Here is a 19301-nt window from a genome sequence, read left to right as displayed (position 1 = left end):
CACAGGACAAGCTCATCCCTACGCCAGTTCTGCTCTGTATGAAACGCCAGGAAAAGAACAGATCAGGCAAAAACTCAAACGGCCAAAGAAGACAACCACAGACTAGAGACACCCAAGAACTGCCAGGGAGCGAAGGCAGATGGAAGACAAGTGGCCCAAGCGCCTCTACGAGACACGTAGGAAAGGACAGACTCACCACCAAAGGTCAGGGCCTTTTTTTGGGGGGGGGGGGACATCTGAAAACACAAGTCTGGTTATATCTTTAAAAAGACCATTCCTTCAACTGCACGCTTAGTCTCCACAGAAGATGGACAGGAGACTGGGAGTGAGAACCCTTGAGGATAGCAGTGAGGCACCCACAGGAAACAGCACCCCACACAGACACTGGAGGGAGGAGCCCCCCCAGCAGAAAATAAACAGCCCCAGAGAAACGGCTCTGGCTGCTGAAGTGGGGAGGGGACGTGCGAGGAGGGGCACTGGGCAGGGGTCACCCTTTTATACCTTCACTGTCGGAGACGAGTAACATTTGAGGAAAGCTTCCAATACCAAAGATTGTAAAGTTCAAAACAGGGAAATAATAAACCCAAAGGTCTCAGAAATAATCCAGTAAGCATAAGAAAACCTCAGCCACAACAAAAACTATAAATAGTATCCTGAGAAAAATAACAGAAAACGCTGCCTCCATGGAACAAGATAAAAAAATAAAAGTACCATTCTAAGAAAGAAAAGGCGCAATGAGCTGGATAAAAAAGCTGAAGATACAGCCTAAGATGCAGAATAAGGCAGATGATCAAAAGTGGGAGAAAAAATAAGAAAAATAACGAGGAAGTCTAAGTGTTTCAATATGCAACTAACTATAACAAAAAGAACAGGGAAACTACACTGACAGGAAGGAAATTATCCAAATAATAGTATCAGAAAAGTTCTAGAACTGAGGAAAATTAGTCACCGATCTGAACGGGTCCCTAAATGCCCAGCAGAACAACATGGGGAGACCTAGGCACGTGATGAAATTTCAGAGCTTTGTGCATAGAGAGGCCTCTCAAAATTTTAAACGGGAAAACAGCCACGTATAGAAGAGAGCAAGAATCAGAATGGCATCAGCCTTCTCCCGTCAACAGTCACGCCTTGGAAATTCTGGACGAGCTCTATAACCTAGGGTGAGTCTCGAGCCCCAGTAGTGACCAAACGGTCTTAAATATGCAAGACCTCAAAGATTATCTCCCATGCACGAGTCCTCAACAAACTACAGAATGCATTCCCAAACAAGGAGAAAACCGAGAAGGAAAATGGGATGCAGAAGAGGAGACAGGTGGGGGCACTGTGCACAGCGATGTGTAGGTGATGGAGAGAGAGGGCGGGGCACGGGCTGCACTGGGGGGCGGCGGGCGGGGCAAGAGAACCTGACACCCAACGGCACAACTCAGTGGAAACTGATACCGAGGTGGTCTTTTTGGCTTTTTTTACTTTTGTTGAAGACTTTGGGAAGAATAAGTGAAAATTAAGGACATGGAAAAATAAAGCAATGATTAATTCCATGTTGGAAGAACTGGGAAAGCAGGGCAGGGATGATGGTGGCAGAGAGCTAAGTTTCCTATCTACCAAAATAGGAAGGTGGTGGGGTTTTTGTTTTAATAGCAGCATAAGCACTTTATTTAGACTGTACAGGTAAATTCCAGAAAAATTAGCCAGAGGATTAATGAGTGGCCTCCTCCAGGGAGGGGAGGCGGGGGGAGGGAGCTGCTGATTCCGTGGTACTGGCTTCAGCCCAGCACACACAGAGAAGGGTCCCAGAGCAAGGCGAGGCATACAAGTGTCACTGTAACTGCCCTGCTCAAATCGTACAAGAAATCTGTCTGCACATCAGAGCACACCCGTCTGTTCAGTGTAACTCACTTTCTTACCTGTATCATCAGCAGCATATATACTTCAAAACTCTCACCAGGGGTCCACCGAACAGTGCAGTCCAACAGCAGAAACTAGCATGACAATTATGTAACACAGATCTGCGGTGTTTTCTGATAACTCAGAAAAGAGTTAAACATTCTAAAGAAAGTCCTTCCAAGTTTTAATAACGTGTAATTACATAAATTACCCGAAGAAGGACAGGGTGAGGTTTTTTTCTTACATTTTACACTTTTATGTCTGTACTACCGGGACACTGCCAGAGGTAAACTGACAAACACTCTACGACAAGTGGAGGCATTTACAAATCTATCCACACCAGGACATCTGGACCACTGATATTTAGACACGTAAGTAACTCTCAAGAGAATCAAGAGCTCATTTGATCTAGGCCTTATGAAATTCTAGTTATGAGAAAATTTTGACACAAAATAGGGGAAATGAGGCTGACAAGTTAGAAACTGTTCCAAGGCTCTTAAGACTTCAGGCAACTTTGTTTCCCATCATTAGAGATAATCTTGAAATTCCGAGTTGAGTTTCTTGGCATTAAGTCTACTGATACAAATGAACAATTTTCCTTTAATAAATGATGGCCTGCATTCATCATTCTTCAAACTACTTGTCAGCATAATTTTGAGGGCTAAGTATCAATGGATACTCACATTGACTAATCCAAAATAGTGCTCGTTGACTGGAAACTGCTCTGGACCAATCTCTTTCTCTAATGCCGAGGCATTGGCGCCCTACAAAGTGAAAAACAGACATCTCAGTTTTTATAGTATTTTCACAACATTGTCACACTTGTATGTACATTACAGAGAAATCCTTAAAATAGTCATCTTGTTCCCTGTAATTACCTAACATTACTGAAAGAAAATAAAGGATGATAGTGAAGAATGGGGGCTTTTGATGATATGATGAAACACTGGTTTGCAGGAACTTTCTCATGGGACCAAAGCCTGGATCAAGGAACTACACTCATACCTTTTCCTTTTCCTAACTAATGGAGGAAAGCCCCTGTTGTGTCCCGTAGTCTAACAGAGCGTAATCTCGGGGAGATGAAACTCTGTGAGATTAAATATGCATCTATTCAGTGACCCAACAATTCTCCAGACATATATACCTGAAAAACCCCCACACAGAATTAAAGGTGACGAGAGCGCTTGCTGAAGCACCACAATGACTGCATGCTGACCGCAGTCCACGTGGTCTGTGAACGGCAGCGGGCTACGTGGCAGGCAGAACCAGTGAGCTAGGTTCACACACAAAAACATGGACAGCTCTCAAAAACATAATATTGAATAAAGAAAAGAAAAAAACGGGATCACCACATACACACAAAACAGCAAATATTACTTATCTGCAAAGTACACGTGAAAACACACGTGAGTAGGGGCTGGAAAAGGGCTGGGCAGACAATCGGGGGTGAAGGATCAGAAGGAAAAAATAAAATGAAACCCGACAGAAGAAGGGCCTGGCTCTGACAATAACTGTGTGGCGTGGTCTCAGGAGTACCATCAACTCAGTTCTGTGCATCTGGGGTCCCGGAAGGAAAGGGCGGGGGCACGAAGGCCCGGGCGCTGGTACAAACTAGTAAACGGACTCGAGATGTAGCTCCACAGGGAAGTAAAAGCAATTCTGAAAACACGAGAACTCTGCATAAGTTTACTTGGAAGTTCCCAAGAAAACGTACTCCCAGCAGAGATAACTGCTATTACCCACAGAATAGCTGCAGACAAGACGACACACACCACGCCCCGGGGAGGGCACGGCCAGGGTCATGGCCCCCGGGGTCCAGGAGCCACCCGGCTGCTTCCAAACCTGGGAGGCTCAGACCTCGGCCAGAAAGCCCCTCCTCACCTTCCTGCCAGGCCAGGCCTGCAAATAAGCACTGATGAAAGGGAGGCGTGGGGTGGCGGTCAAGCTCCAGCAGAACAAGACGCTTCCTCTGACACCCTCCAGCCGCCCAGCACTTGCACATGTATGTGACACTGCCTTTATTTTTGTAATTTAGTAGTTACAGTTAGGCCTTCTATAAAGCCTTGATGCAATCACTGGTTTACAGATACTATTTATTTCTAAAGCTGGCTATCCATGAACTGTTTCCTAAACAACATCAAATTCAATCATCACAACAGCTTCAACATCCACTGAATGGAACCACCCTGGTGGGAGCGCTACAAGCCCACCTCCATCCCTGCCAGCTCAAGTCTCTTCTCACAAACTTCCTCACATACGCTGAAAACTATCACTAAGCCAGATGCAAGAATTCAGACTGATATCAGCATATTCAAGTGAGTCTAACTCTGTCCCCACAAAACAAGATGAAAATGTTTACCATCCAAAGCACAACCCTGTACATCTATCTACTTGGAACAATAAAAAAAACCAGTACAGACACTTGCAGAAAGCATTTCTGGCCCTTAGGATGAACCAGGAACAGAATGCCACGTGAACACCCTCCAGTGTGACACCAATCGCACGGCACACACCGTGTGCTCCAGTCACCCCAAATGTCCACCTGTCCCCCTACCCGCTCCCAGGCACTGCTCAGAGAGCCCTTCCCCTCCTCAGAGCGGGTCTGGCTCAGGGTCCTAACTGTGAAAGGGAAATGTCACCAACACTGAGCCTGATCCTGGCCGTGCCACTAACCAGCTGTAATAACCTGAGACAAAGGCTTCTCCCTCGGGGCTCTGGCTAGCCACACACAAGATCTCGGTACCTACGGTACCTCCCAACCCCACAAATCCAGCAATATGTGAATCTACTGGCTCTTCCAACCTGATTCAAACAGTAAGGTAAGATGCCGCACAGTCTATGAAAGATCAGGCAGTAACAAAGTTCCAACTGCAAGTTAGTGCAGTGTTACATCCTTGGAAACAGCAGTCCTTGGAAACACAGGGCTTTGCAGGCCACGGACTAAGTGCCTCTCGAAACCTCCCCAGCACAATTCTTAGAAAGCTGAGGAATGCAACACTTCTTTTTCATGCCAAAAATAATCACCCAAGTGAAAGAAAAGAAAGTTGAGATGATAAGGGTACCTTTTATTTATCGATAAGGGGATCTGCTGTCTTGAAGAGACCATCTGCAAATAGGAAAAAAGGAAACCACTTGGGAGATTAAATCACATCCACACAGTCAGCCACGGAAAACGCACCCGACTGCCCCACACGCTGCCACTACGAGAAAGGAACAATTACACAAAAGCAAACTGACACCCAGGAATGTCTTCAGGACAGTAAATTACGGAAACCTCCACAAACTAATCACGGTAAAAATGGTATCTGGGAAGATGTATCATTTTGAGAAGCTAATTATGTTCAGTATCTACCGTTTAAGAAAACAGAGAACTTAATACATTTTAGCAAGAAATTAAAAAATGATGAACATTGTCACCTAGAAAATGTACTTATCAAGAATACAGCTGCCCCTCGGTATCTGCGGGGAACTGGTTCCAGGGCCTCCAGAGATAGGAAAATCCAAGGATGCTCAAGTGCCTTATACAAAATGGAGCAGTACCAGCACATAACCTACGCACGTCCGCACGGACACTTCACATCATCTCTAAATTACTTATAATACTAATGCAATGTCAACGCTATGTACATAGTTGCTAGCAGGCAGCAAATTCAAGTTTTGCTTTTTGGAACTCTCTGGATTTTTCCCCCAAATATTTTCAATCCTCAGATGTGGAACCCACAGATATGGAGGGCTGGCACTTCCTTCTTTATACTATATAGTTATAGATCTTTATACCAGATAATTTGTACTTAATACAAATATGAGAAAATACATTTTTCCCACTTCTGTGTTTCCAGTCATATCTTAGAATCTAGCATTTATCATTCCAAGTTTAGTAATTCAAAGGGTCAGGTCAGGTCAGTGCCTGAAGGAGAACTGCCAAAACAGGCAGGAAAGGCTTCCTGAAGATCAAAGCAGCAAGTGATCTTAGTAAATTAAGAAAGTTCTGGAGGCACAGGAAGAGCCGATGTGAGGATGTGGATACAACGAGGAGGAAGTGGACATGAGCCGTGAAGGGACGAATCCAAGGAAAGGAGTGAGAAAGCAGCTCGTATCACGGAGAAGAGGAGGCTGAGCGCCCACACGCTCCCCTGGAGGACGGCACAGCCCTGAAACCCTACCAGAGACAACCAACATCTTTATGAAAAAAACAAACTATTTGCATACCCTCAGTTTCAGGCATCACAAAAAAAGTCTCAAAGCAGTCCTTCAGAAAAGGTGCAATTCAGCAGGTACCTGAGCACCTCCTGCCCAGCCCTGTGCGAGAAATTGCAGACCGTGTCGCACCTGCTCGTGGGTGGAGGGGTCAGTTCAGTGGGTCACAGCTACCACTTTCTTTTCCAGTAAAACAGAACAGATCACAGTGCATCTCCCTACTAGGAGTAAACAACGGTTTGTGAAACTTTTGTACCAACATTTAAGTACACACACGTAGGCCTAGCTGTAAAACCTATTTCTCAATGTGGGTTGAAATTTTTAAAAATTTTGATATACATTAAAAAAAGGTTTTAAAAAGAAAAAAATCTGCGAAGTCCTAAACCAACTGGGGAGTACACAGTGAAAAAACACTTCTTTTCATGATGACACAGAGGTAGAAAACTATTAAAAAGTCAATGTACAGTTAGTTATACAGGAGAGAACACGGGCTGCGCTGCACCACAGTGCGTCCTCAGGATGTCAGAGAACCGGGGGAAGGCTTCAGCACCAGATGGACTCAAAGAGCCAAGCCTTGATTTTCCTTCATGGCTATCTCCATCACTGCTTCTCGTGCTGGTGAAATTAGAGCCCTGAGGCGCAGACTTGCCCACCCTCCCCCACCCCCGGCAGGCCGACTGTGCCCAGAGCCCGAGTTCCCGGCTGGTTCCAACCCCAGTGTCACTGCGCACCTTCCTCTCTGGCAAGGAGAGAGAGAGACCAAATTTGTGGCACCTGCTGAAAAATCTAACATGCTACAATTCTAAAAGAGTTAGAGGCAATACAGAGTCACATTTGAGGTTTGAACTGAGGGGAAGATATTTCACCCCTCTGAGCTCTGATCTCCTAATCTGCAAAACAGGACAACCCCTCCCTCCCCCACCCCCGGGGCCTGTTTCCGAAGGATGCAGAGAAGATGTCAGAGGAGCGCTGCACAGAGGGGACTGAACAGCAGTTCCTTTGCCCCTCCTCACCTCACCTTCAGGTGAAACTCCTAAAGGAACTGAGGAGGTATCTGGGGGTTCCACATGGATGTGTAGTCACTCTGAGGATCTCAGGCCCTCGACAGCGGCCTCCCCTGGTCTTAAGTCAACCACTGGAGTTCACACGTGCTTCACAGAAAGGACTGGCCTGAACCTAACACTGCAGGCGCCACCGCCTGAGCACAGGGGCTGCGAACGCTTGCTGAGAATCAAAGGCCAACACAATGCATGGTGCCAACACCACAGCACGCAGCGGGGCAGTCTCCAGCACCAACGCGCACAGCAGACTGAACCGCCATCTCTGTTGAAATGAGATCCAGACAACCCCTTACGGAGCTCTGATCACCATGTTCCTGGGGCCCTGCCTCTGGTGTCAGGTCTTCTCAAAGCCACCAGCACCAGCTCCTCAGGAGAAACCACACCCACTTACTTTCCAGCAGTGCGTGTGCACCCGCCCCACCCCCCACCCCTCAAATCTTCAACTCACGAAGGAAGACTTCTGGCAAGTTTCTGAAGTTTTCAAGAACAGAATTCTTCCCAGAATAAATTAAAGTAGCTGACTTTCTCCTTCAGATGCCACCTGGGGAGCATATATGTGACATACCGCATATGTACAAGTCCCCCCGCCCCGAGCAACTCAGGAAAACGAGCTTCTGCGACTCGTCACTGGCCAAAGACTGAAAATCTATACTCAGGAGACAGCACTCACGTAATCCTTTCCACCTGATGGTAAGACATACACAAACATGCCGTGTAAGAAACAAGCTGAGCAGCCAGTTCCGCGTCTGCATCACTGTTAGACATCAACCACCAAACCCAAAACAGGCATCTAATTCTCACCTCCCAAAATGCAAATGTCCACTATCAGACGTGTTAAAAGCTATGATCTTCAAATTACTGACCTAATATCTCCAATGAAAAGTTTGGTTATGTAATTCATGGCTAAATACGTACTTATAGAGACTATTTATACGGAGAGAATAGAAGATACAGATTCACTTTAGATCTTCTAACACAGTCAGGGACTGAGAAAGTGCTGGCCCTGACGGGGAGCCCGGCACAGAGCAGAAGCTCCAGGGTCAGCCCCTCCACCAAACCAGTCACTGAAAAGTCCATTAGCACCGACGACTCCAGAGCACTTACAAGCGGGGCTGTAAGACTCTTCCAAACAATTAAGGGGCAGGGAGCACTATCTAATTCATTTTGTGAAACCAGCATTACCCTGACACTGAAGCCAGACCAAGACACTCTAAGAAAACTACAGATCAATATTCCTTATGAATATAGATGCAAAAACCACAATAAAACACTAGCAAACCAAATTCAGCAACATGTTAAGAGGATTATTGACCCTGACCCAGTGGGATAAATACCCAGAATAAAGAACGTCTACAACTCCAGAACAAAAAGACAATCCAATTAAAAAACAGGCAAATGACCTGAACTCTCATTTCTCCAAAGAAGATATACAAATGGCAAATAAGCACATTTAAAGATGCTCAGTATTACTACTCACTAGGGAAATGCAAATCAGAATCACGAGGTATCACCCCACACCCATCTGGAAGGCTAGGACCAAGAAAAAAAGAAAAGTAACAAGTGTCGGTGAGGATGTGAAGAAATCTGGTGGCTCCGCAAAAACTTCTAGATGGAATTACCATACAGTTCAACCATTTCGATCCTAGGTTTACATCCACAAGATCTGAAAACAGGAAGTCAGACACCTGTATGCCAAGGTTCACGGCAGCCGTACTTGTGACAGCCAAGAGGTGGAAACAACTCCAAACGTCCATCAGGAGAGGAATGGATAAACAGAATGTGGAATAACAACAGGATGTTATTCAGCTGTAAGAAGAAACGAAGTGCCGACACACGTTACAGCACAGGTGAACTCTGAACACACTGCTCAGTGAAACACACCAAACACAAGGGGACAAATAACGCATGATTCCACTTACATGAGACATCTGCAGCAGGCAAATTCATGCAAGACTGAAAGCAGATCAGAGGAAGGCACAGTCTGCAGACAAGGAGGAAGGGGGAGTTACTGCTGAACAGCTACGTTGCTGGTTGGGGTGATGAAAGGTTTTGGAATTGGACAGTGATGACGGCTGCACACCATGGGAATGTAACTGATGTCACTAAAATGTACACTAAAAAATTAGTTAAAATGGCAAATTTAAGTCATATATTTTACCACAGTTTTTTTAAAAAAAGAAAAAGACCACATGATCAAGGGTCAAGAAGGTTACATTGAGGCCCCAAGATAAGAATTAATAAATATGCTTACTTCCCCCCACCATCATCTTCCTAGAGAGCAAGTCAGTTGTTGAAATCCCTAATTTCTTGGGTGAAAAACAACTGCAGGGATCAGATACGGCCAGGAGCTGCTTATTCAGTATCACGAGCCCCCAAAGATAAGTGAACCCTTGAAGCAAACAACACTTACATTCCATTCTTTGATTCAGTGAGCTACAACAGCGCAAAACACGGACACCAGAACAATTCCAGGAGGCCCTGTGTCGGGGCAAAGATCCCCTCCGCGGCTCAGGAGTGAGTGCTGTCCAGCTGCTGAAACAGCAAGAGGCGAATGACGCCCCATGTCCACGTGCGTGCGGATCTTCTTAAAGAAACTGCAGTGAGAGTCATCTTTTAAAATGAACACAGACTTACCTACTTTAAACACAGCTGGAATACACCCTTCAGAACGCCAGAAGAAATCAATGTGGGATCCTGAGTTTGGTCACACTATAAAGGAGGACGGCAGGAAGGGGTAGGAGAGGCACTCGCGAGGTCGTGGGACAAGGCTGGGCTGCAGGACCCGCCCAGGGGTGGCGGGGCAAGCCGGGGCCGGTCACTCTGACCAGCCTCGGATCCCTTGCCATCCGATGCAGGAGAACACCTACCCCACCCAGCTCACAGGTGTGGAAATAAACAGCGAGGCTGAAACTTCTCCAGAGCATCAAAGCACTTGGCAGAGGTGTCACCAGAAACATCATTCACTAAAATTTTCCTAAGTGGTCATTTCACCAAGCTAAGTGACAGACGGAAAATTCCAATAGAAAAGAGTGAAGTATGTTAAGTGTGCTTTGTTTTGAAAGCTACTCTGTAGGTGGAAGGAAAATACACAGATCTTTATTCAAAAGTCTGAAGTGAGCTCCCTCTGGACAGCTGTAATTACTAGAACAAGCATCAACTCCCTTTTGTAAGCCTTGTGTCAAACTTTATTTAATAAATACTGCTCGTGCACACACTGAAAACAAGGCACACCGGAGAGGGTAGAAAATAAAGCGTAAATGTTGTGTGCCGCTCCCTGCCTTGTTTCTTCCCCGAGACACCACTGCGAACAGCTCGGCTTTAGCTTTACGTGGTTATTATCACAACGGTAAATAACCCACGTCAGTCAACAGCTCGTAAATCTGCTCACTGGCACACAGACCGCCCCCCAACTCTCCCATGTCACCTCCTAATTCTTATTACGAATTACTGAGTGTACTATCGTTTTAGGGTTCTGCTAATTCCATATTTAAACCTCTAGCCAGATTTGCCAATTTCATACAGCACTTAAATTCCCACTATGAAACCAAGTTTACTTTTTCTTCTGCCTCTCCTGTTCCTCCACATCCCAATCACCCATTCACACGTTCGCGAACCCGTAACACTTAACATTTGCTGCTGTAACTATAACTAGATCTGCCCTGCTTTATTCAAAAAACAAGAGCCCAACAGAGAGGCGGCTCAGAGGGCAGTAATGTGCGCAAAGGAGCTTGACTGGGAAGCAGGGGCGGGGGGCAGCACATCCTCCACATAAGACAAGGTTAGTTATGTGTGCGAAAACTTGACTGCTAACTCTCAAAAAATAAAGAAAATGTCACCCCTCCCACAAAAAGCAGTACAGGAAAGCCAAAAAGAGAAAGAAAAAAGTGAAGGAACAGAAACGTGGCCCTCGGTCATTCAACTACAGCCACGTGACGGAGAATCAGCCACTTAAAGGAGACTCTTTCAAGCTTCTACCTCTCTTTCAAGCTCTGGGTTGTCCCTCAATGTCTGGAAACTCTTGCTTAGCTTGTGCTCGGGATTCCTCAGCACTGTTCCTGAAAGCACTGGTTCCATGTTCTAAGGACGAGGCGGGCCGTGTGACGAGCCAGGCGGCAGCGGAACCAGGTGGCCGAGGGTGGCCCGAGTCTGTGGGGGCCCCAAGCCGTCCCACACCAGGCCCCCCTCTCTCCACTCTCGACCCCAAAAGCCCATCAACCTCTCAGATACAAGGTCAGCCACTTCCCGCAGAGACCACATCTCAGCTTGAGCCCGCAGGTAGAAACTCCGCAAGCCAGCCACTCCGAACAGGAGAGAAGGCCCCACCGAGCCAGCTCCTGCAAACCACCTGCCTCCATGGATTACCACGGTGTTGGCACTACAGCCACACTCCAGCCGGGAACGGCAGATTCCAAGGTCCAGCTCTCACAGGGCTCTCTTGGGAGGACTCCAGTCAGCTGTTCTGTTTATTGGTTCTTTTCCTTCCTGCCACTACTTTTCAATCCTCCAGGAATTCCTCAGAGAGATCTGGTCTGTTGGTAGCACCATTTACCCTCCAGTTCTATTAGCGTCTAAGAATCTGAGCACAAACCACCAGCCACTACTCGCACGCAGACACATCTCTATGTGTCTGCTCCCACGGACATTTCTGAAGAGGCGGCTGCGCCTGTGCTCAGACCTGCTGGGGTCCTTTATAACAGATTTCGTATAAAATAAGAGTTTTCATTTTAATAAGTATATTACTTAAAAGCAGTCTACTCTCCTCAGAATGTAAGTATTATCTAAATCACAGAAAAAGCTTTGCTAATACACCTACCACAGTGGAAGGAGCACCTCTGGGGCTGAACCAGTCTCCCCGGGAACTCTGCCTGCACCAAAGGCAGGTCCACCCAGACCACTGCTCCCAGCAATGCTCTCCAACAATGTCTCCTACATATTGTATATAGAAATGTACAAGAAATGCAGGTCAATTACCTATTTCAGAAAATTTTTTCAAATTTTATTCTAATTTATAAAAAATTTTATTAGTCATACATTATGGCTGAACCATATCCCCACACTCCAAACGAAAAGGACTACAGAAGCTGTCTTTGTAGGGCTTCTAAAGATCCCAGGACAGAACCTGGAGGGAGGCAATGTACAGGTAAGCGCCGTGATCAACAGCAACTCAATTTCTAAAATTTCTTTATCACATTTGGTTTGCCACCTAGGCTCATCTTCCATCATATTCTGAAACGGACAGAGGAAAGGGGGGTGACTGGTGTCCCCTGCTCAATCCAACAGGAGGGAGAAGTCAGTCTCAGGATCCAGCGTGAGGTCACATACACCACAACGTCCAGGTACACAGCGCGCTCTAGCCTCAATCTCACAGAATAGGGACTTCCTTTCTGTCCAGGTCCTACGAAGTCCGTCCTGTTACCAAAAATACTCTCACAATTACTTCATTTTGAACAACAGAGGGTTATCCTGGTAATTCTGTGACCTGAAACAACCCCCATGAATGGTCATTCTAGACGCCTTCAGAGAAGAAGGAACTTGAACATGTTTATTAATTACATCTAGATAAATGATCTCAGCATTGTACTCGATGGATGGAATAGCAAACAAGCCTTTAAAGTCACTTTTCTAAAGGAGAGAATAAGTTGGCATGAGAGCTCATGTGGGGATGTTAACAAGCAAGCAGACACAAAACCAGTGGTCAACATTATACAAGTAGAAATGCCACCTCAAGCCACAGTATCCACCAACACCATCAGAGACAGACCTCAAAGTGCTGCACGCAGGGATGCACTTAAATGCAGGAGTGACGATGTGCTCTGACAATCAACCAAGATGCCACGGAAACAACCAGAACAAAACGCCGATGTTACCGACATCTATGGATAACCTGGAAAAAACTGCATCATAAAATGAATGAAAACATTCTCTATTTTTTTAATCCCAAATCTCTGTGTAACAAGATAGATAAATTAAATATAGGTAACTCTTTACTATTCCAGCTGAATCCCTAAACATTTATATATTCAAACACTTAAATATTAAAGTCTATAAAACGTATAAATCATAAGACCCCTGCTGCTTCACACGCAGGACACAGCCAAACACCAACATGTGCTGTGAGGAGCAAACCGGGGAGGGGGCACAGGAGACACGCTCCGTCCTCCCCCATGCTGGGCGGGACGCCCCGCCCAGGTCCCACAGCTCTGTTTTCAGAGGGCCCCCCATCTAGAATTCAGGCAGAATTCCATCTAGAGTTCTCCCCACTGGAGACCTGGGGTACCGTGGAGTTAGGTTATCAGAGGACTGCTTCACCAACTTACATGTTTAGCAAATTAGAACAGTTATGAAAACACACAGAAAGTCAAAAGTCTCAGATCATGAAATCAACAAGGAATATTAATCAAAACAAGTAATTTCTAATGCTTGTCATGTCTCTACAAGCAATATAAGGCACAACTACATTATAATAGGTACCATTTCCTAAGTATCTACAATGGGCCAAGTACCATACTAGGTACATTACATACATGACCTATTTTATCTTTAAAACCTCAATTTTATAGATAACAAAACTGAAATTAGCACTTTGAATCCTTAAAAGACGAGAAATTTAATTAATGCTATTCCTTCTTCATATGTAAATAAGGCAATATTTGGATATAACAAATTCATTTTAAAAGATCTTAATTTGAAATTAAAAATTTTTCACTGCAAAGTGTTCATTTGCTCTAACAGGAGATCAGATTTCACAATTATTTTCAAGTCAGCTGACTGACTATTCAACCAAAACAACATACTAAAATGACAGATTACTACAGAACCTCAAAATCATACTACACAGAATTTCCTTAAAGCCTTTGATAGCTATTCCAATTAAAAAGGAAGAAGTTAACATTTAAAGAGGTTAAGAGGGGGAATAAAACCTCTAACATTAAATTTGATTTGACAATATTAATATGAACTATATTTTAAAACATAATTTCCTTGCTAAGTCCACTAGAAGAGCCTCAAACCATGACATCCCAGTAGCAATGAGCACACCTAGAGCCCATATCTTTGCTTCTAAATACCATTCCCCACTAAAAGGAACTAGGACACATTAGAGAAGTGGTTGACTGCAGGACCAAGGAAAGGAAAGTACAAGATGAACCTAAGTTATTCTATGTCAGAAAGTTAAAAAGAAAGCATTCAAAGAATGATGAACACATGACAAAGGGGAATAAGGGCCACTCTGAAGTTCACTGGCCACGTCAATCTGAGATCAAGACTAATAATCATGATGATGGATCACAATCTACTGAACGAAACAGAAGTCCATCCTGCCGTAAATGAACACATGAACAAACAGGTGGAACAGAGGGAAACCTCTCTGCTGCAGAATGCCAACTAGCACACGCAGAAGGAATGACATCCAAAGCTAGCAAGTGACATTTGATGAGCCACGGATTTACTTCTATCCAAAGAATCTCTCCAAATATCACTGACAAAGTAAAACACAGAAGCCTGATAGTGGAGAAACTCGGGGGAAAACCATAAACAAATGATCGAAGCTACCATGACCAGTATTAGAGCAAATCAAGACCACCACATGCCACCTGGCTAGGACGCGCGGCTTCTGTGGTGTTCCTGCTGAAAATGCATGCCCTCAACCCAGTCACAAGGGTGTTAGCCAAACCCACACTGAGGAACGGCGCACAAACTGGCCTGTGCTCCTCAAGAACGTCAAGGTCGGTGAAGACAAAGACAGGCTGAGGAACTAAAAAAGACAACTGAATACACTGCGTGATAATCTTTAATTTGATATTGGTCACTACCAGGACAACTGCCTAATTTAAAAATGGACTATGGATTAGGGAACAGTACTGACTTTTTAAAAACTGTACTGTGTTTATGAATGAGAATATCTTTGCTCTTAGGAAATGCACGCTGAAGAATTCAAGAGTGAAGTGGCCTGATTGTGATCTCCTACTTACCCGCAAGTGGTTCGGGTGAGACCACGTGTCTGTATACACACATACAAAACACACTGCACACTTGCCAAGCAAATTCAGCGAAATACAAACAATCAGTGAATCTGAGAAAAGGGTATTTGGGAGTTCCCATACTTGCCACTTTTCTGTAAATTCGAAATCATGTCAAAAAGTCACAGTAGCAGCCAGAGAGGGCCTCTCACTGGCACAATCTAGAATAATCTGAGCATCAAAGAGAATGGTTGTAATTATCAAACCAACTGTACCTGATTATAACACTCAGGTAAAAATCCATCACGACACTCACAAAGACAAAAAGGGAGTAAAAGAATAATAAAGGAAGCAAAACGCACTGGGAGCACTGGTGGGGAGTGTCACAGGGACTCCTTACCCTGCGCAGTAGTCACTGAAGGCTCAAACACTTACTCTGTCTTTTTAGGAAGAACTATACCTTAGCTCCAGCTAACGAGGGGAAATTCTTTACAGAGAAATGCCTGCTAACATACATGGACGGAATAACAGAATTGGAAACATACCATTCTGCAAAACCCAAAGAAATAACTGAAACCGCCCTAACCATCAGTGCGTGTACTGGTGAACAGGACACTGGCAGGGCCAAATTCCTCCCATGACTTGGTAACTGCAAAGTGAAATATTTCCCTTATAATAAAGAGAGCTGGTGGCTCCCACTTTAATCGAGTACCAAACTCGGCGGCACCAACAGTGAGACAACTGCCGCCACATGTCATCTGACGTGCTGCAATGTCATGTATGCAACATTTCCAAACTACTCCAGTCAAAAAATGTTTAACCTCAGTCTCATCAAGCCTTAAGATCTAACCTCTACTTTACAGGAAGTAAAGGGATAAAGGAGCAGGTTAAGAGAGACCACAAAGAAACAATCAGACAAATCCAGCAAGGGTCATTATATGAGACAACCTGTCTCGTCTGTTCAAAAAGTCAGGGTCATGGAGGGAAAAAAAAAGAACTTGAGAGACTGTTCCAGGTTTACATGACTACACAGACGTAACACCAAGTGTAAAGCATGAACCCTGATCACACTGTCATTCAAAAAAACAAAACACAGAAGACACTTTTAAAACAAGTGGGGTAACTGGAATGTGTTCTAAATATTAGACAATATTAGAAAACTGCCTGGACTTTTCTTGGGTGAGAAAATGGAGCTGTCAGGTAGACATGTGCCCTGACTCTCAGATGATCCACCATGGTCTGCCTACTTGGTCATTCCTCAGAATCCAATTCCTTCATCAAATCTGTCTGGAACTTTTCATCTGAAGGTTAATTTTTTTTCACTAGGACCTAAATAAAGAAAGAAAGAAGTATAACTCAAAACTGCAAAGAGAAGGCCCTCACTCCCCAGGGGGAAGCGCCCTGACGCATCAGGGTTTCCAGCCCGATTATTCCCAACATCAAGCCAGACCCACTCTGGGCTGGTCAGACCTTCCGGTGTTTTTCCCTCCCCCTTCCCACTCACTCTGAAACTGCCTAACTTCTGACTGGGGGTTTCCACCTGCAGTAAGAAGGCAATGTGTAGACAAGTCAAGAGAGGTACTATGTTATTAAAGCTTACTTTGCTGGTACAGGGAATTCATAATTTGTGACTGGGTACACAGTCAGCCATGAAAATACAGGGCTCCTGGCAGACACGGACAGAGCTGAAGACGAGGACTAGCAGTTACAAGCCAGACCCCCGAGGCACACTATCTTATCTACTCCCAGTAACCTCAGAGCAGTGCTTCTGGACAAGCAGTTGAGTACCATAGTTATAAACAAAGACTATGGATCCAGACGTCAGGGATTTGAACCCCAGCTCTACCAGCTCAGTTTCTGTATGACACTGGGAAAACTTTGTAAGCTCTCTGCGCCTCAGTTTCCTCATCTACAAAGGTAACAGTTCCAACCTCACTGAGCTATTGTGAAAACTAAGTGAGTTACTCTGCGTAAAGGGCTCAGAATGATGTCAAGCGTGCAGTACCACGCAGTTGTTACACATATTTTTGGCCCATTTTATACATAAAATGAACTCAAGGGTTTAAGGTAATTTGCCCAGGGTCATGAATTAATAAAGGCAGAAGGGAAGCCTGAATGCTGGTCTGTGTCAAACACAGAGCCTCCACTCTTCAGCACACCTCCCTCCCCAGATGGCAGGTCCTCCTCGTTAACTGTGAGAGTGTAAGATCATTCCCAGGACGTTTCCCTCTTACAGAATGGCAGGTGGCAAAAGACATGAAATTCTGAGCCCCACTTTTCCCACCGGGCAACGGGAGCCCCTGTGAGTGCACCGTGTACCACAACGTTGCTGAACAGAGCAACAATCGGCGCTGAAACTCACCTCTCCCTTTGGCTCGGACCCTGAGTTCACACACTGCTTCTACGGGACAACCAACAAGGAGTGCCAACCAACTGACTTTTAAAAAAGACCTTTGGAAGTCAACCTGCTCGTTGAAGATTTCCTGCATAACCACTTTCCTCCAATGCTCGTTATTCCGGTTTGGTAGCTTTTCAGAAGGAAGGACAAATTAATAATAATGTAAACTAGCTTCCACACAACTTCAATCTAAATCGCCCTGTTGAAGGAGTTCCCCGAGAACCTGCTCATCACTGTGAAACACTGTGATCTTAGACTTAGTTCCCCTGCACGACTCATCTATCACTACAAAGGGCCAGCTGTTATAAGGTCTTTTTTTTTTTTAACTCCAAAACTCTGCAAGTCTATTACACCAAATTTCTGCTGCCAATAGAGAAAATGAGAAACAACAAAATAAACAGTCTTGGTTTCTAAGAGGTCAGAGAATAAAAAGAGAGAAGAGCAAATAAGTTAAAATGTGTGGGGGCTCGTGGTCTTTAAGGCACGAGCTGCTGGGACTCCCCCTGCCTGGCAAGGCAGCAAAGCTGCTCTTTTCTAATTCTAGCCCCCACCCCCCAAAAAGTCTGATTTGAAAGCACTAGCATTAATAATTAATTCAATTACCCACCGGACAGTTGAAAGAATCTTAATAATCCAAATTTTCATTTTAAAAACTGTTTGCCATGCATGGAAAAGACCAGGAGAACATACGAAAACATGTTACCCATTACTAGTAATTGACTAATGGTTACAGGTGACTTCTAGTTTCTTTACACACTGCTGTCCATCACAAACATTTATTCCTTTTATACTCAGTAAAACAGTAAAATTTCTTAAGTATCCATGTAATTAAAAGAAAAAATTACACAGCTGTGAAAGACCTGGGTGAGAGACGCTGGATAGGGCAGCGGATTGAGCAGTTACAAAGAAGGAAAAAAAATCAAACAATTAACTACAACCACTTTCAGAAAATGTCAGTCATTATTAGACTAATGGCAACATTAAGCACAAGTTCCACCGCTACAGAGCTCTACTGCTGGCTTGTCAGTGAGGTAGAGATACACAAACTAGTCAGTTTGAAAGATGCCTAAACTAATTGCTACTCTCCTTAAAAAAGCATGGTTCCTTAAGTCCCTGTCCTGTTTCTGAAAGGGCTTAATACGGCAATACTCATTTAACCCATCTGTTATGAACTAAACTGTGTCCCCCCCACCCCCTACCAAAAAAAAAAAAAAGATACATGGAAGTCTTAACTCTCAGGAGCTCAGATTGTGAGCTTCATTAGAAATTGGGTCTTTACAGGAGTAATCAAGTTAAAATGAGGCCATTAAGGTGAACCTTAATCCAATGTGACTGGTGTCCTTATAAAAAGAGGTAGTTCAGACACAGACACACACAGAGGGAATGTGGTGTGAAAAGATGCAGGGAAAAGGTGGCTGTGGACAAGTCAAGGGACCCCTGAGGCTCAGGACTTCCAAGTGACGCTATCAGAAGCTAGGAGAGGCTGGGACAGAGCCTTCTCTGGCACCTTCAGACGGGGTGTAACCCTGCCAAGACCTTGAATTTGGACTCCTAACCTCCAGAATTGTAAGACAATCATTGTTCTAAGCCCCTAGGTTTGCAGTATGGTAACTGAAGCCCTAGGAAACTAACACATCATCCTACAACCATGCAGCTGGATGGCCCATATCCACTGCCTTTTCAAAGAGCTATCACTAAACAGTTTTATTTGTAGAACATACAGTGAAACTAATCTACAATTAGGCACAACAATGTACGTCATGAAAGGAATTCATACTATCATTTCACTTTAGTTTGCTTCCA

At 44.7% G+C, this 19301-nt stretch overlaps 1 protein-coding gene across 2 annotated transcripts in view; it reads right to left on the bottom strand.

The window, feature by feature from the left end:
• USP12 (ubiquitin specific peptidase 12) overlaps nt 1-19301 on the bottom strand; it is a 68445-nt gene that overhangs the window by 30702 nt on the left and 18442 nt on the right. The window contains exons 1-2 of one of the 2 annotated variants that reach the window (XM_064493251.1): nt 9062-9085; nt 2568-2648 (exon numbers count right to left, since the gene is read on the bottom strand). In XM_064493251.1, the coding sequence (XP_064349321.1) occupies nt 2568-2648; nt 9062-9070 (90 nt within the window). In that variant the 5' untranslated portion in view covers nt 9071-9085. Of the gene's footprint in view, nt 1-2567; nt 2649-9061; nt 9086-19301 lie in introns of those variants that run through there. The other variant, XM_031465791.2, reaches the window with a different exon arrangement.

The sequence above is a fragment of the Camelus dromedarius genome, chromosome 13 (genome assembly GCF_036321535.1).
Source record: "Camelus dromedarius isolate mCamDro1 chromosome 13, mCamDro1.pat, whole genome shotgun sequence".
In the NCBI taxonomy this organism is placed as follows: domain Eukaryota; kingdom Metazoa; phylum Chordata; class Mammalia; order Artiodactyla; family Camelidae; genus Camelus; species Camelus dromedarius.
Note: the sequence above shows the minus strand (reverse complement) of the source record. Positions and strands in the feature narration are given on the sequence as shown.